The sequence below is a fragment of the Doryrhamphus excisus genome, linkage group LG6 (genome assembly GCF_037039965.1).
Source record: "Doryrhamphus excisus strain RoL-2023G ecotype Guam linkage group LG6, RoL_Dexc_Guam_v1.1, whole genome shotgun sequence".
In the NCBI taxonomy this organism is placed as follows: domain Eukaryota; kingdom Metazoa; phylum Chordata; class Actinopteri; order Syngnathiformes; family Syngnathidae; genus Doryrhamphus; species Doryrhamphus excisus.
The window spans coordinates 6,507,506-6,528,240 of NC_136362.1; the positions used below are offsets into that span (position 1 = coordinate 6,507,506).

The 20,735-nt window shown below is 48.8% G+C and overlaps 5 protein-coding genes across 9 annotated transcripts; 3 read left to right on the top strand and 2 right to left on the bottom strand.

Moving 5' to 3' along the window:
- Nucleotides 1–594: 594 nt before the first annotated feature.
- On the bottom strand, nt 595–2,047 carry mrpl10 (mitochondrial ribosomal protein L10). The gene is made up of 5 exons (XM_078791280.1): nt 1,985–2,047; nt 1,615–1,781; nt 1,303–1,467; nt 1,095–1,239; nt 595–1,035 (listed from the first exon to the last, which is right to left on the bottom strand). The coding sequence occupies exons 1-5, from the start codon at nt 2,022–2,024 to the stop codon at nt 827–829; spliced, it is 726 nt and encodes a 241-aa protein (XP_078647406.1). The 5' UTR covers nt 2,025–2,047; the 3' UTR covers nt 595–826.
- Nucleotides 2,048–2,165: 118 nt separating this feature from the next.
- Nucleotides 2,166–4,194, top strand: pnpo (pyridoxamine 5'-phosphate oxidase). Its single transcript, XM_058068455.2, has 7 exons — nt 2,166–2,636; nt 2,789–2,913; nt 2,995–3,094; nt 3,156–3,209; nt 3,275–3,403; nt 3,475–3,545; nt 3,626–4,194. The coding sequence occupies exons 1-7, from the start codon at nt 2,463–2,465 to the stop codon at nt 3,786–3,788; spliced, it is 816 nt and encodes a 271-aa protein (XP_057924438.2). The 5' UTR covers nt 2,166–2,462; the 3' UTR covers nt 3,789–4,194.
- An 818-nt stretch (nt 4,195–5,012) lies between these two features.
- Nucleotides 5,013–10,553, bottom strand: prr15lb (proline rich 15 like b). Of its 3 annotated transcripts, XM_058068460.2 has the most exons (3): nt 10,538–10,553; nt 10,045–10,282; nt 5,013–6,234 (listed from the first exon to the last, which is right to left on the bottom strand). In XM_058068460.2, exon 3 carries the CDS (start codon nt 6,207–6,209, stop codon nt 5,880–5,882), a length of 330 nt encoding a protein of 109 aa, XP_057924443.2. In that variant the 5' UTR covers nt 6,210–6,234; nt 10,045–10,282; nt 10,538–10,553; the 3' UTR covers nt 5,013–5,879. The 3 variants fall into 3 exon arrangements, with proteins under 3 accessions (XP_057924443.2, XP_057924444.2, XP_057924442.2); XM_058068461.2 differs by lacking the exon at nt 10,538–10,553 and having other exon boundaries at nt 10,195–10,454; XM_058068459.2 differs by lacking the exon at nt 10,538–10,553 and having other exon boundaries at nt 10,045–10,339.
- A 491-nt stretch (nt 10,554–11,044) lies between these two features.
- Nucleotides 11,045–15,488, top strand: cdk5rap3 (CDK5 regulatory subunit associated protein 3). Of its 2 annotated transcripts, none has more exons than XM_058068442.2 (14): nt 11,045–11,202; nt 11,344–11,389; nt 11,483–11,614; nt 11,694–11,794; nt 11,852–11,900; nt 12,716–12,894; nt 12,979–13,115; nt 13,194–13,338; nt 13,413–13,508; nt 13,583–13,664; nt 13,748–13,836; nt 14,841–15,046; nt 15,123–15,294; nt 15,379–15,488. In XM_058068442.2, the coding sequence occupies exons 1-14, from the start codon at nt 11,197–11,199 to the stop codon at nt 15,442–15,444; spliced, it is 1,506 nt and encodes a 501-aa protein (XP_057924425.2). In that variant the 5' UTR covers nt 11,045–11,196; the 3' UTR covers nt 15,445–15,488. The 2 variants fall into 2 exon arrangements, with proteins under 2 accessions (XP_057924425.2, XP_057924426.2); XM_058068443.2 differs by having other exon boundaries at nt 11,046–11,202; nt 13,586–13,664.
- Nucleotides 15,489–15,760: 272 nt separating this feature from the next.
- nfe2l1b (nfe2 like bZIP transcription factor 1b) lies at nt 15,761–20,595 on the top strand. 2 transcript variants are annotated; one of them, XM_058068435.2, is made up of 6 exons: nt 15,761–16,017; nt 16,812–17,557; nt 17,666–17,893; nt 17,970–18,059; nt 18,129–18,251; nt 18,327–20,595. In XM_058068435.2, exons 2-6 carry the CDS (start codon nt 17,009–17,011, stop codon nt 19,674–19,676), a joined length of 2,340 nt encoding a protein of 779 aa, XP_057924418.2. In that variant the 5' UTR covers nt 15,761–16,017; nt 16,812–17,008; the 3' UTR covers nt 19,677–20,595. The 2 variants fall into 2 exon arrangements, with proteins under 2 accessions (XP_057924418.2, XP_057924416.2); XM_058068433.2 differs by having other exon boundaries at nt 17,970–18,251.
- Nucleotides 20,596–20,735: the final 140 nt, after the last annotated feature.

The window sequence follows — 20,735 nt, forward strand, 5'->3', positions numbered from 1 at the left end:
ATTTAACCAATGTATTATTGTTGTAACGTTTCTAATATTTTTAGACTTTTTACGGGAGCATGAATATATTACATTACTTATAATAAATTTAAAATTAATTCAAGTCAAAATATCATGAAAAAGGAAAACAAAAAAGCTGCAATTTGTTGGAAATTAGGTTGCGGAAATTGTTCACAAATCACAAAAAATAAGGTCAGAAATTTCAAAAATCAAGATCAATATGATCATAATATGAGGAAAACAAATAAGTAGTAATTTGTGGAATATTTGTTTGGGGAAACATTGCAGGGAGAAAAGCCAAAATATTTGGAAATTTTAACTTTAATTTAAAATATAACTAATTAAATTTAACAGTTGTAATTTTAATTGAAAAAAAATCTAAATATGAAGGGGAAAAAGTAGAATTCTAACAAAAAAAAGTTGCAATTTCTGAAAATTAGGTTGGAGAAAAGTTACAATATTGGAATATAGTCAAAATATTATAAAGTCATATTACTACAAGAAAAGTTGAAATACTATAAAAAAAAAGAATAGCTGTGATTTAACAAGGATAAAGCTAAAATATGAGAACAAATGTTGACATTTTTTAAAAACTTGGTGTAGGCCACACGGTATGGAGATTGGAAGACCTGGGTTTGATTCTCGGCTCGGGCACCCCTGATGCAGCTAAAAGTGAACGTCGCAGCACATTCCATTTAGACTAAACCCCTTTTAATGTAAATACAGACGGCACGACTGACGATCACGACAAGAGCAACCGCACACACTCCTTCGCCACCCCAAAAGAGCACCTGGTAAGTGTCCATACTGTCAGCGGTAAGTCCTCTCACGTGGCTTCCTCTGCGTCCTGCCGTGTGCCGTACCGCTGCAGCAGCGCCGTCAGGTGGGCGGGGTGTCGCTGCAGCAAGGAGGCGGTGTTGGAAGTGAGCAGGTTCAGACTGCCCACCAGCTCGCCCCGGGCCACGCTGACCGACGGCAGCTTGGAGTAGCGCGCCACGCCCTGCGCGGTCAGCAAGGTGTCGTCTATACACGCTCCTGCGGGGCACATCGTGTTAGTCGTTTATCTCCTTTATCTTTCATGCTTTCAAACCCACCCAGTAGGATCATCTGTGGGCTGACACGCAGCGTCGCCAGCATCTCCTTGGCTTTGGGTTCTTTGCTGACAAACAGCACGGTGGGCCCGATGAACAGAGGAGCCATGTTGCTGTACACGGTCTCATTCAGAAAGGAGCACATCACCTGCGTGGGGAAATGGTTATGCATTGTGGTCCTCCGACCTGCAAAAAAGTGATCTGCCTTTACCTTGTTGGAGAAGAACTTAACATGGATGTCATGTTTGTGCAATCTGTTCTTGAGCACAAGCATGTCGTTGGCGTTGCAGCCGTTGTTCTGCGCCACAGCGACCATCTTGTAGTCCTGGAAGACCTTCTCCAGGTTCCTCTTCAGCAGCCTCACAAATGCGCTCTCCTGTTATTATAAAGAAAGTGCACATATTATATCTTTTACGTGCAAAATATTGGGGAGGGACCTCAGCAATAGCCCCCACGAACGCTTTCTCCTAAACAACTAATATAAAAGTTGGCGTAGAAGAGGATGGCAACGGGCGCCTGTTACCTCAACAACTGTGGTTGGAGCCGGGTAAGCGCCCGGCGGAGCGGGCGGCGTCGGGGGGATGTACTCTGTGACAGCCATCAGCTTCTGTTTGAGAAAGTGCATCGGTTTCCTGTGGCGGGTGACGGCTTTGGAGCCGTGTCGAACGCTCTGAGTCAGGGGGAGACATCCTGGAAGACACCGAGACAGTCACTCGGATGCTAGCTCAGAGCTAGCTTCATTCGGCTTAGCGCTAGCGACAGTTAGCTTAACGCTAGCTTCGCTATAGTTTAATTTAAGCACATTACATACTAACCGTGGCCAATAGTTAGCTGCTAACATGCATAATATACATAATATATCACATAAACGTGCAGTATTTGCTCAACATTACCTTGTTTAGGTAGTAACTTCACACACAAGGTCGCCGCCATCTTTGACAGGAAGTCCCTTCCCGGAAGTCCCTTCCCGGAAGTGACGGCGGGCTGCTTTCGCTATCATGCCGGTAAAATGACAGCTGTCACAAGTAGTTGTAACAAGCTAAGATTTACAAGCGGAAGACTACTAAAAATGAATCCACGCACATTAATAATCAATCTCGAATTTATTTTATTTACATAATCTCACGGCTGCCTACGTTTTATTCACTCTGAAACTCATTTTTACGCAATGTAAAAAACGCACCACCGTGTGTACTCGAGAATACACTGCAAAGCGTAACACTGTAAGTTACAACTTTCAATATTTTTAATGACTGGTAATACTTATATATTTCTTTTTAACAAGGGGTCATCTTAAAATAAGCTTTTGTCAGTGGTTAGCAAACACATGTCACGTTTTTACGTAAGCGCGTTGGTTACGTCAGTAGTAGCATGAGGCTCCCATTGAGACACATTGGCTTTTTCGGTGGAAATCCCGCTTCTCTCGTCCGCTTGACTGCGTGCAAACGAAGCGCCCTTGCACACTTCCTCAGCGGTAAGTCGACGTGTGACAGAGCAAACATGGACCTGAGCCACATGAGGAAGAAATACAAAGGGGACGAGGAGGTGAGCTTTGCAGGAGTCTGCAAATATGAAAATGCAACACATTGACGTTCAGCCTTGAAGGCAGCATTAGTACATAGTACAAAGTACATGCAAGGTGGTGAGACCTTCAAGGCGTGCATGGAGCTTTCAGTGCTGCATTGTTGTGTTGGCAGTGTTTCGAGGAGAGCCAGCTGGCGTCTCTGGACCCAATCAAGCAATTTGGAAACTGGTTCGATGAAGCCACCAAGTGTCCTGAGATCGGAGAGGCCAACGCCATGTGCATCGCCACGGCGACCAAGTGAGGAGCAGCCCTGGCACCATGTCGGCCGGCTTTGCAGGTTTTACACTTAACCAAAGTGTGTGTTTGTCACCCGCGCAGAGACGGACGCCCGTCGGCCCGCATGGTTCTTCTCAAAGGCTACAGCAACGCCGGCTTCCGATTCTTCAGTAACTACGAGAGCCGTAAAGGAAAGGAGCTGGTGAGTTCCGCTTCCTGTTGTGAAGGTTCCACGAGCTCAGGTTGTCGTTGCCCCTCCGCAGGAAAGCAACCCTCACGCGTGCTTGGTCTTCTACTGGGAGCCTCTCAACCGACAGGTGAGACGTCCGGCGACGAGAGCGTCGTGGTTATTGGCCTCTGACAGATCTTGTGCCGCTTGTAGATCCGCATCGAGGGCGAGGTGGAGCGTATCCCCTACCAGAGCTCCTGCGAGTACTTCCGCTCGCGGCCAAAGAGCAGCCAGATCGGCGCTGTGGTGAGCAGACAGAGCACGGCGGTTCCTAACAGAGACGTAAGAAACAGTAGTAGTACTAGTAGTAGTACTGAAGAATTTGTGTATTTAATGCTTTATCTACCTTTTAGTATCTGAGGGAGAAGAATTTAGAGCTGGAGGAGAAGTACAAGGACTCTCAAGTACCAATGCCAGACTACTGGTGAGTTTAATGACCTTCCCGTGACGTATTTAGGTGCTAAAGTGCTAACAGTTGCCTGTATTCTTCTCTGCGTCCACTAGGGGGGGCTACGTGGTGAAGCCTCACCTGATAGAGTTCTGGCAGGGTCAGACCAACAGACTCCACGACCGTATCGTCTTCACCAGACTGGCTGCCGACGCGGTGCTGGGCGAGCACCAGCACCACGGCGAGGGCGGTTGGGTTTACCAGCGCCTGTCTCCGTAAAGCAGCGCCCCTCTGCTGGTGGCCGGACCCTCACCCTGCTGTCCGTCATACTTGATTGTTGTCTTGTTGACATGTTCAGGGAGTTCGGGTGTTTAAATGTTGGAATTGTATGTTGACGCTCGGAATTTTGTGTTGTATCAATTTATCAGGACTCGCACAAGAATAGAATGTATGGCTCGTAAATAACATCACTCTTGATTGATAAACACGTCCGTGTTGATCAGAAATACCAGATATTTGCTTTATTCCACAATTTTAACACATTGAAATTGTCAATTAATGAGTATTTATGGATTTTAATGAAATAAAATGACCAAAAAATCTCATTGGTTTTAGCGCTCCCGAGGACTTCCGGAAATGTAGTTATCCAAAACTGCTTTGTGGGCTCACACGAACCTCATTATCTGATGCGTTGGCATCGTTTAACAGCAACATTTTGCACTGTTTTGATCAAACGCCTTCTGTGCCCATGTTAGCGCCCGCTCCCTCACGAGGCTAACTGCTCTGTATCCACTCGCTAGTGGCCCCGCCCCCACAAACAGGCTGAATGAGATGTTCATTCCACTATAGAACCAATGCGCAACGACACATGCAGAGTGAACCCTCTTGCCATCCAGCCTGTGTGACGCGGAGACACACACATACATGCACAAGTCAAGTTATCGATTACATAATTATCTACCTGTTTTTCTTTATTGTTCCATCAATTGATTATCGTGTCAGTATTTTTTTTTTAAAGACAATCAGAATTAGTATTGAAATGCCAAAAAAGGTTATGTATCGGGAAAAAAATGCAAACAATAATCCATATTGCTATGAAAAATGTGAAATAGGAATTGTGGGAAAAAGCATTTTTTTTAAACAAAAAGAGGTTACTACTATTGGGGAAATAAAGTAATCAGAATTTTTTTTTTTTACACCAAAAAAACAATATGAAAAAGATCTGTGTAAAAAAAAAAAAGTCGGTTGTTGGTATCGAACAGAAATACAGAAAAGGTAATTGCACTGTTAAAATCACAAAATGTGAAAAGGTTATTAGTCTTATAAAAATTGCCAAAATAGATCATAGAATCAGTATGTCACTGGGGTGACAGGGGTGTGCTGGAGCCTATCCCAGCTGACTTTGAGCAAGAGCACAGGGTCCACCCTGGACTGGTCGCCAACCAATCGCGGGCAAAAAAGCTAAATGGTAACAGGAATCGGTATTGGGGCGGGGGGGGGGGGGGGGGGGGGGTAAACACAATCATAATCAGTATTGAAACAAAATGCCCTAAAATGGTTATTGATCAGTGAAAGTAATCAGTATCAGTATAAAACACTAAAAACTGGCTTGTTGACATTGGATAAAAAAGTAAAAAAAAAAAAAAAAAAAAAGCTAATTGGAAATTTTTTTTTTTTTTAAATCCACAGTATCGGGGAAATCAGAGCATATTGGTAATGAACAAAAAAATGCCAAAAAAGGTAATAAAAGTGATAAAACATATGCCAATAACAGTAATCTGTATTTTTAAAAATGACAAAAAAGGTAATAAAAGTGATAAAATGTATGCCAATAACTGTTATCGGTATTTTAAAAAATGCCAAAAAAAAAGTCATCGGTTTCCAAAAAACGTCCCCCAAAACGACATTGGTATGGGTAACAGAAAAAAATGCCAGAAAATCATGTTTTTTGTTTCAAAGGAACAATTCTGCTATCGCCCACGACTGGGACCTGGTTGAGTGCACACTGTGGCCAGAAGGTGTCAGTGATGATGATGGAGTATCAGGTGACAAGTGTCTTCTTACCATCGCCGTGGCAACAGAAGCAGCAGACATTGGACTGGGATGTGTGTTGAAATGTGGACTTGTTAAGCGTAAGGAAAAGAAGATACAGCAGCATCATGTGATTTGATTCTCAAGTGACAACAATCAACGACCTCCATTCCCATCAAGAAAACATCCCGTTTGTTTAGCTGTGATTGGCTGTGGCACCGGCCCCGCCCGGCCCGGCCCCGCCCCGCCCAGTGCACAGCAGCACGTGTTGGTCCCGACTGCACCCCCAGGTGGCTCACGTGAACGTTTTTACCCGTGAAAGTGCCACGGCGGCCCCTGCTACTTGTCAGTCTTCTTCTTGTGGTGCTGGTCCGCCAGGTTCTGCTCGGTAAACAGGTCCGGGTTCTCGGCCAGCGTGGCTCGGATCTTCTTCTTCTCCTTGAAGCGACCCGAGTGGGACACCTTGACGTGGCGCCCCTTGGTGGCCGACTTGTCCACGATCTTCTCCAGTCTGGCGCTGAACTGGTCGTCGGCCACCTCCGGAGCGGGTCCGCCGCTGGGGTGCTCTTTGGTGTTGCTGCCGTACTCGGCCGGGATCTCGTACAGGACCTTGGACTCGGACTTTTTCTTGCGGGAGAAGGTCAGCTTCCACCAGCTGGGGTCAGCCATGATGGCGGCGAGAGGGACACCGGACCTGGGGTACGCATACACAACATGACAAGATCGCTTCATGCGGCGATGCGTTCAAGGCAAGACCTGGGGTACGCATACACAACATGACAACATGTGGCGATGCGTTCAAGGCAAGACCTGGGGTACGTATACACAACATGACAACATCGCTTCATGTGGCGATGCGTTCAAGGCAAGACCTGGGGTACGCATACACAACATTCCATGTGGCGATGCGTTCAAGGCAAGACCTTGGGTACGCATACACAACATTGCTTCATGTGGCGATGCGTTCAAGGCAAGACCTGGGGTACGCATACACAACATGACAACATGTGGTGATGCGTTCAAGGCAAGACCTGGGGTACGCATACACAACATTCCATGTGGCGATGCGTTCAAGGCAAGACCTGGGGTAAGAATACACAACATGACAACATGTGGCGATGCGTTCAAGGCAAGACCTGGGGTACGCATACACAACATTCCATGTGGCGATGCGTTCAAGGCAAGACCTTGGGTACGCATACACAACATTGCTTCATGTGGCGATGCGTTCAAGGCAAGACCTGGGGTACGCATACACAACATGACAACATGGGGCGATGCGTTCAAGGCAAGACCCGGGGTACGGATACACAACATTACAACATCTATTAATGTGGCGATGCGTTCAAGGCAAGACCCGGGGTACGGATACACAACATTACAACATCTATTAATGTGGCGATGCGTTCAAGGCAAGACCTGGGTACACATACACAACATTACATGTGGCGATGCGTTCAAGGCAAGACCTGGGGTACGGATACACAACATGACAACATCTCTTCATGCGGCGATGCATTCAAGGCAATCAGGAGCGTAGGACTGACACTAAAATATTGAAAGCGTCTCTATGATGCGTTTGATGTCATCAACTGGCAAGGAAAAGCCCTCTAGTCGTCTTTTGTCCTCGCCACGTATCACTGCTGCGTGTGTTCGGGAAGGGGGGGGGGGTTGACGGGTCACCTGACACTCGGTGCCTATAAATGAATAAATGAAGGAGCCAGGATATCTCCAGCCAGGATCTTCTGTCTCTTGGTCATGTGACCCCGTGTGATGTCGTAGCAACACTACACTGTTACATAACATCATGCTCCAACATGCTGACATGCATGTGTAACACCGTCTCCATGGCAACCACACCCCGTCCATCAGCATCAAAGTCAACAAACACATTTGTACTATTTTACTACTTGCCGCGTATCTTCCATGTTTTCATACTCTCACCTGCATTCCTTCATTCCGTGTTTGAACCCGACTATACTTTCCCTACGTTACTCCACTTACTGCTCGGCCCTGCGATACTCCGCTTTACGCGACGCCCGAACGCCACACTCTTTGCTGCTCTTCTCCACATTGCCCTGCAGTACTCCAGTATACTCGACTTTACTCAGCTTTACTCCACGCTTCATCTCCACTCTACTCTGCTGCTACGCTCAACTATACTCAGCTGTACTTGGCAGTACTCTGTGTTTGAACTCTGACTATACTCTGCTACTTTGGGCTCTATGCTAGTCTTCTTGACCTTGCCCTACGTTACTCTACGATACTTTGCCCTGCAATACTACTACTATACTCTGCTACATTGGGCTTTATGCTAGTCTTCTTGCCCTACATTACTATACTTTGCCCTGCAATACTACTACTACTACTCTGCTACATTGGGGTCTATGCTAGTCTTCTTGGCCTTGCCCTACATTACTCTACAATACTTTGCCTTGCAATACTACTACTATACTCTGCTACATTGGGGTCTATGCTAGTCTTCTTGGCCTTGCCCTACATTACTCTACAATACTTTGCCTTGCAATACTACTACTATACTCTGCTACATGGGGTTTATGCTAGTCTTCTTGCCTTACATTACTCTACGATACTTTGCCCTGCAGTACTACTACTATACTCTGCTACATTGGGGTTGACACTACTCTTTCCGACCTTGCTTTACATTACTCTATGATACTTTGCCCTGCAATACTACTACTACTACTCTGCTACATTGGGGTTGACACTACTCTTCCCGACCTTGCCCAACATTACGCTACAATACTTTGCCCTGCAATACTACTCCTACGACTCTACTACATTGGGCTTCATGCTAGTCTTCTTGCCCTACATTACTCTACGATACTTCGCCCTGCAGTACTACTATTATACTCTGCTACATTGGGCTTTATGCTAGTCTTCTTGCCCTACATTACTCTACGATACTTTGCCTTGCAATACTACTACTATACTCTGCTACATGGGGTTTATGCGAGTCTTCTTGTCTTACATTACTCTACGATACTTTGCCCTGCAATACTACTACTATACTCTGCTACATTGGGGTTGACACTACTCTTTCCGACCTTGCTTTACATTACTCTACGTTACTTTGCCCTGCAATACTACTACTACTACTCTGCTACATTGGGGTTGACACTACTCTTCCCGACCTTGCCCAACATTACTCTACAATACTTTGCCCTGCAATACTACCCCTACGACTCTACTACATTGGGCTTTATGCTAGTCTTCTTGCCCTACATTACTCTACGATACTTTGCCCTGCAATACTACTAATACTACTCTGCTACTTTGGGCTTTATGCTAGTCTTCTTGCGCTACATTACTCTACGATACTTTGCCCTGCAATACTACTACTACTACTACTACTACTACTACTACTACTACTACTCTGCTACATGGGGTTTTCAGCGACTGTTGTTGACCTTGCTCTACATTACTCTACGATACTTTGCCCTGCATTACTACTACTATACTCTACTACATTGGGCTTTATGCTAGTCTTCTTGCCCTACATTACTCTACGATACTTTGCCCTGCAACACTACTACTACTACTCTGCTACATTGGGGTTGACGCTACTCTTCCCGACCTTGCCTTACATTACTCTACGATACTTTGCCCTGCAATACTACTACTACTACTACTCTACTACATGGGGCTTTCAGCTCCTGTTGTCGACCTTGCCCTGCAGTACTCAGCTTTACTTTTCTTTAGTCCATGCTTGAAGTCTACAAAACTACAATACTCTAACTTTACGTTGCTTTACTTGCCAGGCAGTCTCTGCTATATTGGACGCTACAACAATCGGATACGTACATTCTTACTCCATGACGCGTCTACGCTCCACTCTGCCACCATCTTGCTATGTGGATATATCAAGATTTTCTTGATGTGTAGGAGCAGCTATGCAAATAGAGCGCACGTGCACGGCCATCCGAGTCTTATCAGCCGTGCACACCTGCTGGGAGCGCTCGTACAAAGGTCGGCCATGATGTTTGATCTGCTGTGTTGACTCCCGTGGCGAAGGTGTGATACTTCCACCATGCCAGCGACGCAGCATCACTTTCTTTCCTTCTCAACACAAACCGTTGATGTTTGCCGTTCGCATCCCCATCGCGACTTTCCAGCCTGCGGCGAATAACTCTACAACGCGCAGGCATACTTCCTGTTGGCGGCTTGAACTCGGACGTGACCTTTGAGACGAGCGGGCCTGTTGACACAAAGGAGGGCCTCCGCTTTTAATAAGTTACCGTGTGCGCTCGTCACACATGGCAAAAAGAACACCGCACGCCTCTTTGTTGCGAGATCGCTAACCAGCGGACCGGACCGCCGCAGACTGGCACGCCGTTTGAGTTCACCTCCGCTGATCCACTGCGCCCTCACATTCACAAGTCTGACCCCCACGCACGAGATGTTTTCCTTGTCGGACATTGTCAGCTACTGACTGGTTACCATGGTTACATGTACAACTATAGATAAGTAAATAGTTGCTAACCTTGTTGGTAAGGAATATTAGACGTGAGTCTGCCCAGTCATGATGAACTTCTCTCCTGCCTCTCTGTCGTCTTCTTGTCAGGTGAGCAGCATCTCTGTCCTTCTGCCTCCGTCTCACCTTCTCATCACACACACACACACACACACACACCTTGATCCCGCCCAGCCGGGAGCAGGAGTGTGTGACGGTGACTCAGTCAGTGGGACCTTCCTCCTTCCTGCCGTCCACGTCGAGATTCCTGACAAAAAGTTGATGTGAACTCCAGAGTACAGCAGCTTTTCCAAACACCACATAAATTCCCTTTATCCGTGTCTCCACTCGCGCTAATGTGGAATTTGGACTGTGAATAAAGTCATCTTTGTGTTTGACTTGCCCTGCTCTTGTTTCACAACTCTGATTACTTTAAGCTGCACACACACACACACACACACACACACACACACACACACACAGAGGCCACATGAATGTTTTGCATAAAGTCCTGGACGCTTACTTTGCAAGTTTGTGTGACATTCAAATGGGCTGAAGTGAGAGCCACACTAGCAAGAAGCCCATTCACCTGGCCCCACTTTGTATTCGGTTATGAATTATTAAATAAAGGCAGTGGAGTGTAGCCAACATTCCTACCAGTTATTGTACATTAACAGAAGAAGCGAGCTCCATGCAACTTGGATTGGAACCAACGTCAATACGCAAACTAGCTTGAAAACGGGCCGAACGTCGTAAACTTTATGATCGTTCTATGTGTGTCCTGGGTGGGGATTATCTTCCTCAATTAGCCAGGTGAGAAAAAAACAAAACTATAAACTGAGTGCAAAAATCTGTGGTTTTGTAGCGTAGATATGAATAAAAAGCTGAGAAATACTCCAACAATTTACGCGCTGACCTTTTTAATTAATTCTAATAACAAGTCGCCCTCTATTGGTAGGTATTGGCACTGCATATAAAGAAAATTTACCAATCAGAGCCCGCTTACAGCAACGTTTGCTCTGATTGGTCATCTCTTTTGATAGCGTATCATGGCCTTTCCCTATTGGCCCTCGCTCTTGTAACGTGTCAAACCCGGATGAAGGCAGCACATCTCCAGAAGTCCTTTTAAATAAACATGAAATGAAGCCGTGAAAGTGGATTTAAGAGTGTAAATAAGTCACCATGGACGTAAGTACATATCGACGTGCTGTTTTTAGTTTGTTTGTGTCACCTCCATGATCGCCAACTCACCGTTGTGAAGCGCTGTACGTGAAAGTGCAGCCGGTCCCAGGAGGTGCTGTATAACATGATCATCTCTCACGTCTGCAGAATATACAGAACCTCCCGATCGACATACAGACCAGCAAACTGTTAGGTAAGTAAGGCAAATATGTCACGTCCTTTTCACTATGGAAGCGTACACGCGTGGATTTCAATGTTATTGGAGAATACTGACGCTTGTGTGCAGACTGGCTGATAGATCGACGTCACTGCAATCTGAAATGGCAGAATGGCGTCAAAGTCATCCGAGAGAAGATCAACGCTGCCATGGAGGACATGCCGGAGAACGAGGAGATCAAGCAGCTCCTGTCAGGCTCTTGTAGGTGCCTGGACACTTTGGTTTAGAGTTCTTCACCCAGTGTGGGAAATGATCAGGTGTTGACGTGTGTGTGTTGTAGACATTCACTACTTCCACTGTTTGAGAATTGTGGAGATCCTGAAGGGAACGGAGGCGTCTTCCAAGAACATATTTGGCAGATATTCCTCGCAGAGGATGAAGGTGAGAGAACGTCTTGTTTCTCCGTTGGGATCTGTGATGATCTTGGTGTCGTGGTAGGACTGGCAGGAGATCGTGTCCCTGTATGAGGCAGAGAACATCTACGTTGGTGAGTGCTTTCAATGCTCCTGTCTCTGTTGGGAAGTCTTCAGTGGTCCACTAAGGCCACTAAGCTACTTAAATGACTTTTTTTTTTAATTGTCATCAATTTGCAGCTTTGTCCTCCTTAAAGTATGTTTCAATTTCTGCTGTTTTTTTTGTTTTATTTTAAAACTATTTTAACTTTCTTCTTGTAGTATTTTCTTCTGGTCATATTTTCATGCAACCTAATTTAAAAAAAAAATGTAGCTTACGTTTTTTTCTCATAACATTATGACTTTTCTTTTAAAATGTGTTATGCTACTAAAATAACATTATTGTTCCCATAATATTAAATTGCATTTTTTGTCTTTTTTTTCTCATTATAATATAATGTTATGTTATAATGTTGAAAAATGACCAAATATTTTGTAATTTATTTTTCTTGTAATTATGGCTTTATTCCGATAATATTTTGAGTTTATTATTTGTATTTTTACTTTTTTTGCAACCTAATTTCCCCAATGTTTTTTTTTTATATTTCAAGGGTATGCTACTAAAATGATTTTTCCTCATATTATTCAGAATATAATTTTCATAAAATTGCAAATATTTTTTCTTAATATTTTGGCTTTATTGTTGTAAAATTACTATATAATATATATAAATAATAAATATAAATAATAATATAAATATAAAATGACAATAATAATAATTTTTTATTATTGTTTTTTCGTTAGTTCTTGAAAATGATATTTTTAGAGTGCGCCACCAGGCCCTCGTGCCACACTTTGGACACCCTTGGTATAGGCTATTTTCCAAACCTGCGGTGCATGTGCATGACAGCGGAGGTGGCCAGCTTGCTGGCTCGGAACGTGAACTACGAAGGTCCGGCTCTGAGGAAGCAGCTGGCCAAAGCCAAGCAGCTCCAGCAGGAGATGAGCCGGCGGGAAGCGGAGTGCCAGAGATCGTCTGCAGACCTGCGGGAACGCTACTACGCCGCCTGCAAGCAGTACGGCATCAAAGTGAGTAGAAATGTGGCACCGCTTAAATTTTTTTTTTAAAAAAAAGCAACTTGAGAAAACGCCGATTGTGACCTGCTCTCCCAGGGAGACAACGTTCCTCGTGAGCTGCAGGCTCTGGTCAAAGATCTACCAGACGTTCTTGACAAAGTGGGGAGGGACGCAGCCCTGTTGGAGGAGAAAATAGAAGTTTACACCACTTTCACAAACTTCGTATGCGAGTGGTGAGCGTGGCGTTCCCCTGCTTGTTCCACGTGTACCGTCGGCCATGTTTCATTCCCCAGATGTCTTTTTGTTGGCAGGTCGGAACCGGTCCTGCCCCTGCTGACGTTCGCCCAAAAACGAGGCAACGTAACCTTCTACGAGTGGCGGACCGGCAACGCTCCCGTGGTGGTGGAGAGGCCACACGTGGAGGACACGCCTCCTGAAGCGCTCGCCGAGGACGCGGTCGGTCCTGCGTTTAGAAAGAAGAAACGTTTTGAAGGAAAGATGCTAGCTTGTGCTGTGGTTAACTTTCTTAGATCGACTGGGGAGACTTCAGCACTCAGGGTGCGGGCTCGGGGGTCACGGTGGAGGACGGCATCGACTGGGGGATCAGCCTGGAGCCCAGCTCTGAGGTCCCAACCATTCTGACGCGGACGCTATGTCACATATTGTGATATTCTTTACATGTCTTCCTGTCATCCGTCAGCAGGATGCCGGCGGCGAGATTGACTGGGGCGACGGGGACCCCGCCCCCGTTGAGATTGAAGTGGTCCAAGCGGGAACAGACTGTGAGTCCTCTCAGGGGAACGGTGCAAATACTCACTCGGCAGCTTGGGTCGGTTTTGGGCTAAGGAAGGGTACTCCATCGCAGGTCCTGAGGGCACGGCGAGAGGCGAGGATGCTTTGAGTATCCTCGAGAACGCTCACTCCCGGGGCCAGTTCATTGATGAGCTCGTGGAGGTAACGTAGCCTTTACCATAGGACTGCATCCCACCGGGGCACTGGAATAATGTTATTTTATTCATAATAATTTTAATAACATACCATAATTCTTCACCATTTTGCACTCAATTTGGACCAGAGTTTTGCGTGGCATTGCGGAGGCCAACTGTTGTGGCCGTTCGCTACGGCAAGCTAATAGTCAACTCTGAATCCCCAACGGCACTTCCTGTCCTTCCCACCTTACTCAGCTTCCCGAGATCCAGAACATATTTACCGCAACACCCATCGAGCAGGAGTCTTATTTATGTCAGATTTTCTCTTTTATATGTCGACTATTCTGGGTAATAGCAGTGTAAAGGTGACTATAGGGGTGTTATTTCATGTCTAGAGGGCTCTAATAATGTTAAGCATATTCAAAAGATAGTAAACAGGTTTTCTATGTCTCATATATCTTCTTTCGTCAACTAGATTAGGTAATATCAGTGTAAAGGTGACTATAGGGGTGTTATTTCATGTCTAGAGGACTCTAATAATATATAAACATATTCAAAAGATCGTAAACAGGTTTTCCATGTCTTGTATACTGTATCTTATTTTGTCTTATGTCTATTATATTAGATAATAGGAGTGTAAAGGTGCCTATAGGGGTGTTATTTCATGTCTGCAGTGCTCTAATGTTAAAACCCGTATTTAGAAGGTTGTGAACAGGTTTTGTTTATGTTTTATTTTCTAATATGTTGTTATTTCATGTCTGGAAGAAGGTCGTAAACATCTATGCTCTATGAAAACATTTCATTTATAAATTAGGAAGCCGAGTTTGCAGAAATTCACAGTCGGGTCTGGAACTGATAACCAAGATAAACGAGGGATTATTGTACTCCATAAATCTCAAGTTGTGTGTAGTAAGTTTGCATTCTTCTCCTCTTGGCCGTCTACTCTGTTGCCATTGGCCAGGGGGTGGACGGTGGGGTGGACGGTCTTGAACTTTTTCCACTGTTTCCTGACTCTTTTCCGGTTGTCAGCTGGAAGCGTTCCTCAGCCAGCGCCTCAGCGAGATGGGCCAAGAGAGCGACGTGGTGGCCATGAGCCAGTTCCAGTCGGCGCCCGCCATCATCCAAGGCCAGAGCAGCGAGCACGTGCGTAGGATGCTGATGGAGGTGCGGGACCTGATGGGCCGGCTCACCACGCTCCAGATGCAGCACCTCTTCATGATCCTGGCCTCGCCGCGGTATGTCGCCGCCGCCCCTCTTTTCCCCCGCCGTGTCACGACCGATCGCACCACCACCGCCGCCGCTTTCTTTCAGGTACGTGGAGCGCGTCACGGAGATCCTGAGGCAGAAGATGAAGCAGGCGGACATTTTGGAGCTGAAAGCTTCCACCATGGTTGAGAAGAGGCAGGAAGCTCTGCAGGAACAGTCCAGACTGGAGCCTCGAGTCGACCTCCTGGCGGCACGCACACAGGAGCTCAAAAAACTGGTAATTTATTTCATATCATCCCTTTTGGACTAAAAAATGTTTCACCTGTATTTATATATCATTATCACTATCCTATGTTTTCAGATTGAAGCAGACATTTCCAAGCGCTACAACAACCGGCCTGTCAACCTGATGGGAGTCAACATATAGAAAGATGAATAATAATAATAATAAAGGTTTTATTTCATTTAAAACGTCTTGTGTTTTCTCTTAAGTTCCTAGAAAAGGTGTAGGTTCAAATGTCCACACACACATCAAGTAAACAGGAATCAGGAAGTACACAACAAGCTTTGGATTAAAAATCTATTCATATTTTTTTTCTTTTTGGGGGCTCTTGACAAACATTTAAAAAAACAGGACATAAATGTGAAAGTTATGCTTCATTTAAAAAAAAAAGGGGCGAGGTGCCGCCTGACTGTGACGTTTGTGGTGCGCTGATATTTATAAAGCACTGAAGGGACTTTCACGCAAGCTGATGAAAGCTCGCCACTAGAATGTTCTACGCATGCGCAGTGAGAAAGCGTGTTTTGATGTCAAGCGGCGCTGTGAGGCTAAAGCTAGCGGGAGCAGCTAGCAATTGTGCAAGTCATGCTGGGCCATCCAAAGAGGACAGGCCGATCTAAATGGGACGATAGCGTGGAACTTTTCTTGAAACTGGACTCTAATCGCTGCGTTTTTGTGGATTTTGAGGCCATGGAGGTTTAGACGGACAGTCTTCTCGGAGTGAGTATTAAATCAATGTTTGCAGTTCTTTAATACGTAATGTCGTGGCGTGTGTCAACAGATATTGACGATACGTACATTAAAGTGTAGCGCATACGAGTGAATATATTGATATGTTTTCACTGTGAATTAAGTTATTCAGCCAAGTAGTTGTGAGATATTTGACAGCAAAGTAGCCGCAAGGCTAACTCCAGCTTGACAGCCGCGCCCCCCAATAGTCATAAAGACTGACTTTAGTCCCACCTCCGTCTCATTCCTATTGGCTGCGGACTGTCAGGCTCGCGTGTCTTTTCCGCGGCTGGACCCTGCGATGGGCTGTCTTTGATGCCAATCATCTTTTTGCCACTTGTTGCTAGGGAGATTGTCTGATGCTAGCCACAACGGAAGTGTACCGTCCGTTGGCAACGCCTTTCACTTTAATGTGGGGGGGAATCAAAGTCAAACTCGTGTATTCCGCCATTGCTCCCGGAGGGATTGTTCTTGTTAGTCGGCCGTCAGCGGGGCTTGAAGACGGACTAGCTTGCCGCTAGCCACAAGGAGGAGGCAGAGGAGGAAGGAGGGAGGGAGCGACCTGCCGGGCTGCTTTCACCTTCAGCAGCAGGGTAGAAGTTGTTGTCCTGTCAAGGGTGGGGTGATGGCAAAGTACTGTGCTGGATCACGTGGGCGGGAATGACAGCGTCACCTTTTGGGTGTCATTCCTGGGAGGATGCGGTGTAGCTAGCAGGTCCAGCTTGTCCTGAATGCAGATGTTGCCAGCTGGGAGGCTGATGGTGTGATGTTCTTTCTCTCGGCAGGAAGATGACAGTCATATGACAGAGGAGGACCCGGACTCGCTCAGAAGTGGAAAAAGCTGAAGACCCTTCCCTGCTCCCCGTCAGCTGTTTAAGTCTTTAGCTCCGCCCCCTTGTACGCAACAGTATTGGTTGAAAGTAGCCCCCCCGCCGTTTTGTTTTTATTTTTTACTTTCACCTTTGGTTCCGTTTGTAAAGAAATGCTTTACCTGAAAAAGTACTTCACAGAGGGCCTGATTCAGTTCACCATCCTCCTGAGTCTCATTGGGGTGCGGGTGGACGTCGACACCTACCTGAGCACTCAGCTGCCCCCCCTGAGGGAGATCATCCTGGGCCCGAGCTCAGCCTACACGCCGACACAGTTCCACAACCTGCGCAACACGCTGGACGGCTATGGCATTCACCCAAAGAGCGTGGACCTGGACCGCTTCTTCGCCACCCGCCGCCTGCTGAACCAGGTGCGCCAGCTGGATCGCCTCTCCGTGCCCACCCCCGAGCTCGACACCTGGCTGGTGCACCGGGACGCTGAGAGCGTGGTGTCGGCCGGGGGCCAGCCCGGCAGCGCCGGCATCGCCCTGGACAATGGGGGCGGCCTAGACGACGTGGACGAGCTGGACGCCGCCCCGGTCATGAGGGGGGGAGGCGGAGCGCCGGAGTCCACGTACGACGTGAACGCCGCCGGCGCGGTGGCCCCCGACGGCGGCCAGGAGCAGGAGAACAGGGACGCCGCCGCCGACCTCAGCAAGGAGGTAAGCCGCCGCCTGAATGGAGCGAGACTCGTGCGGTCACATGGTCGCCTCGCTAATGTCACGCCGGCATCATCTGACGCACTTGAACACACCACAAATTATCCGCAGGATATCGACCTGATAGACATCCTGTGGCGCCAGGACATTGACCTCGGGGCGGGGAGGGAGGTGTTCAACTACAGCAGCCGCCAGAAGGAGGAGAATGAGGAGGACAAGCCCCGCCCCCAGGAGAGCAAGGACGCCGAGGAGGAGCGGGAGAGCTGGAGGAACGGTATCAACCTGCGGGGCCTTCGCGGCTGCGTGGACGGCGAGACCGGGGAGAGCATTCCGCAGCAGGTGAGCTTCCGAGGAAAACGTTTCCTGCTTTTCTTCCGCAAACGTTGACGCTGTTGCGTCGTCTCGTGTCGTGCAGCCGCCAGCGCCGGGATCTCAGACCTCGCTGTCGCTGCAGGAGTGCTTGAGGCTGCTGGAAGCAACGTTCCCCTTCGGGGAAGATCCCGAGGTAAGGGCGGAGTCGGACGGAACACCTCACGGGAGGTTTTCGTACGTTTCATGTTTCATCCTGTCACAGGCCACACCTCCTTCCGCCACCGACGTTCCCTCCACGTCTCAGGGCCTCTCGCTGGCGCCTGCAGAACCTCAGCTGGACCTGGAGCAGCAGTGGCAGGACATCATGGCCGTCATGGAGCTCCAAGTAGGCTAACCCTTGGCTTTTTAGCGCCAGCGCAAGCGAAGCAGCAGCGGCTGACGTTGATGTTTGTGTTGGAAGGCCATGGACGTGAGCGGCGGCGGCGGCGGCAACGTGGGATGCGTCGCCGACGTCGGCAGGACGGCAGCGCCGACCGTGGTGAGCGATTTTGTGCTGACCCCTCCCACGGCGCCGATAAACCAGGACGTGAGCCTCCACCAGGCCTCGCTGGACGACTGCAGCCCGGAATTCCCGGCGGTTTTCCAGCCTCACTTGGAGGCCACCAGCTTCCCGGCGAGGAGCGCCGTGCGCACGTCCTCCAGCAACTCCAGCAACATCAACGCCACCTTCGGAACCACCAACCTGACCGGCCTCTTCCTGCCGCCCCTGCTCAACGGCACAGGCGCCAACGTGAGCGCCACCGCCGTCCTGGCCGACCCCTTCGCCGGCCTGCTGGAGGAGTCCATGTTGGATGAGATCAGCCTGCTGGACCTGGCCATGGAGGAGGGCTTCAGCCAGGCCCAGGCCTCGCAACTTCAGGACGAGCTGGACTCGGATTCCGGTCTGTCCTTGGACTCCAGCCGCAGCCCGGCTTCTCCCAGCAGCTCGGAGACGTCGTCGTCCACCTCCGCCACCTTCTCGGAGGAAGGCGCCGTGGGCTACAGCACCGACTCCGAGGTGGCCGCCGCCGACTCGGAGGAGGGCGCCGTGGGCGGCTACCAGCCCGAATACAGCAAGCTGTGCCGCATGAGCTTTCAGGATCCCGCCCACTTCCGCAGCCTCCTCCCCCAGCTGGGCGGCGTCAACCACAACCACACCTACAACCTTCCGCTGGCCTTCTCCGAGCCCCCGGAACTCCCCGCGGGGCCTGGCAAGAAGGCGGGGCGTGACAAGCAGCACTCCAAGCTTCAGCCCCCGCACGACTTGCTGGACAAGCACTCGAGCCGCGACGAGCGGCGAGCCCGCGCCATGAAGATCCCCTTCTCCAACGACAAGATCGTCAACCTGCCCGTGGAGGAGTTCAACGAGCTCCTGGCCAAGCACCGCCTCAGCGAGCCCCAGCTGGCGCTCATCCGGGACATCCGCCGGCGGGGCAAGAACAAGATGGCGGCTCAGAACTGCCGCAAGCGCAAGCTGGACACCATCATCAACCTGGAGCAGGGCGTGCACGACCTGCGGCGCGACAAGGCCCGCCTCCTCAAGGAGAAGATGGAGTTCATCCGCTGCATCCGGCAGATGAAGCAGAAGATGCAAAGTCTGTGCCAGGAGGTCTTCACCCAGCTGCGGGACGAGCGGGGCCGGCCCTACCCCCCCAGCCAGTACTCGCTCCAGTACGGCGCCGACGGCAGCGTGCTGGTCGTGCCGCGCGGCCCCGCCTCCGCCGAGCCCGACCGCCGCCCCGACAAGAAGCCCAAAGAGAAGAAGAAGTGAACGGCGACCACGGTGTTGGACTTACACGCACATGTGAGCGAGTCGCGCACGCCGCTCCTGACTTCCTGTTCCTTTGGCCTTTTTTCATTCTGCTCCTCCATTTTCCCCGGAAACTCCGGACTCCTGATGATGCGGAACTGGCTTGGCTTCTCCTCTGGACTTCCTCGGGAGCTGCTACAAACTTTTAGCCGCTCTCCACCGAGCTGTCCACTCGGATGAGGTTCTGACGGTCCCGGACTTAGGACTTTAGCGCCAAAGGTAGACGGGTCCCGACGCCGCGTGCACGCGTGCAGAATGTCAGCTGACGCTTGGGGGAAGTTCCTGCCACGGCCACTAGAGGCGCTGTGATGGAGCGCTGCCTTGTAATATCAACTTTATCGTCTTCTCCATCCACATCCTCGTCTACGCCGTCTCGCCTTCACGCGATCCGTCACGTCTGGGAAGTTCCAACACGCCAAAGGTGGTGTTCGATTCCCTTCAGAGGCTGCAAGGACGTGAAGACGCTCCCATATTTATTTGTCCCCAGCCTGCCTGCCTGCTCCTCCTTCGGGACTGTGGCGGTGTGGTCTTCCTCCCGGGTGCCTCGCCGGCGCGCCGACTGGAACGTTGGGACGGCACGACGAGTCCACTTAGACGCTTGAGTGCCGTTTGTCGTCGTCGTTGTCGTGGAGGAGGAAAGCGTGTGGAATGTTTGAGAAGCTGAGGGTGAAACGTCTCCTGGGATCCACAACTCCTGCATCCTGCTAAAACTTAGTGCACTTTTTTGTCTGTCCTGTAAATACTTACGTGTCCCCCCCCCCCCCGCCCCCACCCAACCAACCCCCTCCCACCCTCGCTCTCTCTATCGCCTTTCATTTGGATGTAGTTTGCTGGCAATCAACATTTGTTTGTATTGATTAATAAAGTGGTTTTATTTCCACGTGCTCTTCTGCTGTTTTGCTGGGGTTACCATGGCAACTGATGATAAGGTAGCATCCTCGGGTTGCTGGGACGCTATAAGCCAGAATAACGTCAGCATATAAGAAAGGTCGTTTGCTTTGAAATATTCTTGAATGGGGC

What these genes read in the sequence shown, in the direction of transcription:
- prr15lb (XM_058068461.2), bottom strand. Translation starts at nt 10,337, where the DNA reads ATGTGGTGTTTGGAAAAGCTGCTGTACTCTGGAGTTCACATCAACTTT. An exon ending in CCCGGCTGGGCGGGATCAAG is followed by an intron (nt 6,235 to 10,194) that starts GTGTGTGTGTGT and finishes TGCGTACCCCAG; the next exon opens with GTCCGGTGTCCCTCTCGCCG.
- cdk5rap3 (XM_058068442.2), top strand. An exon ending in GCCTGGAGCCCAGCTCTGAG is followed by an intron (nt 13,509 to 13,582) that starts GTCCCAACCATT and finishes GTCATCCGTCAG; the next exon opens with CAGGATGCCGGCGGCGAGAT. An exon ending in GGTCCAAGCGGGAACAGACT is followed by an intron (nt 13,665 to 13,747) that starts GTGAGTCCTCTC and finishes ACTCCATCGCAG; the next exon opens with GTCCTGAGGGCACGGCGAGA.
- pnpo (XM_058068455.2), top strand. Translation starts at nt 2,463, where the DNA reads ATGAGGCTCCCATTGAGACACATTGGCTTTTTCGGTGGAAATCCCGCT. An exon ending in GCCGTAAAGGAAAGGAGCTG is followed by an intron (nt 3,095 to 3,155) that starts GTGAGTTCCGCT and finishes GCCCCTCCGCAG; the next exon opens with GAAAGCAACCCTCACGCGTG. An exon ending in GTACCAATGCCAGACTACTG is followed by an intron (nt 3,546 to 3,625) that starts GTGAGTTTAATG and finishes TGCGTCCACTAG; the next exon opens with GGGGGGCTACGTGGTGAAGC.
- mrpl10 (XM_078791280.1), bottom strand. Translation starts at nt 2,024, where the DNA reads ATGGCGGCGACCTTGTGTGTGAAGTTACTACCTAAACAAG. An exon ending in GAAGTTACTACCTAAACAAG is followed by an intron (nt 1,782 to 1,984) that starts GTAATGTTGAGC and finishes GGTGTCTTCCAG; the next exon opens with GATGTCTCCCCCTGACTCAG. An exon ending in CTCCAACCACAGTTGTTGAG is followed by an intron (nt 1,468 to 1,614) that starts GTAACAGGCGCC and finishes TTATAATAACAG; the next exon opens with GAGAGCGCATTTGTGAGGCT.
- nfe2l1b (XM_058068433.2), top strand. Translation starts at nt 17,009, where the DNA reads ATGCTTTACCTGAAAAAGTACTTCACAGAGGGCCTGATTCAGTTCACC. An exon ending in GGGAGAGCATTCCGCAGCAG is followed by an intron (nt 17,894 to 17,969) that starts GTGAGCTTCCGA and finishes CGTGTCGTGCAG; the next exon opens with CCGCCAGCGCCGGGATCTCA. An exon ending in TGGCCGTCATGGAGCTCCAA is followed by an intron (nt 18,252 to 18,326) that starts GTAGGCTAACCC and finishes TTGTGTTGGAAG; the next exon opens with GCCATGGACGTGAGCGGCGG.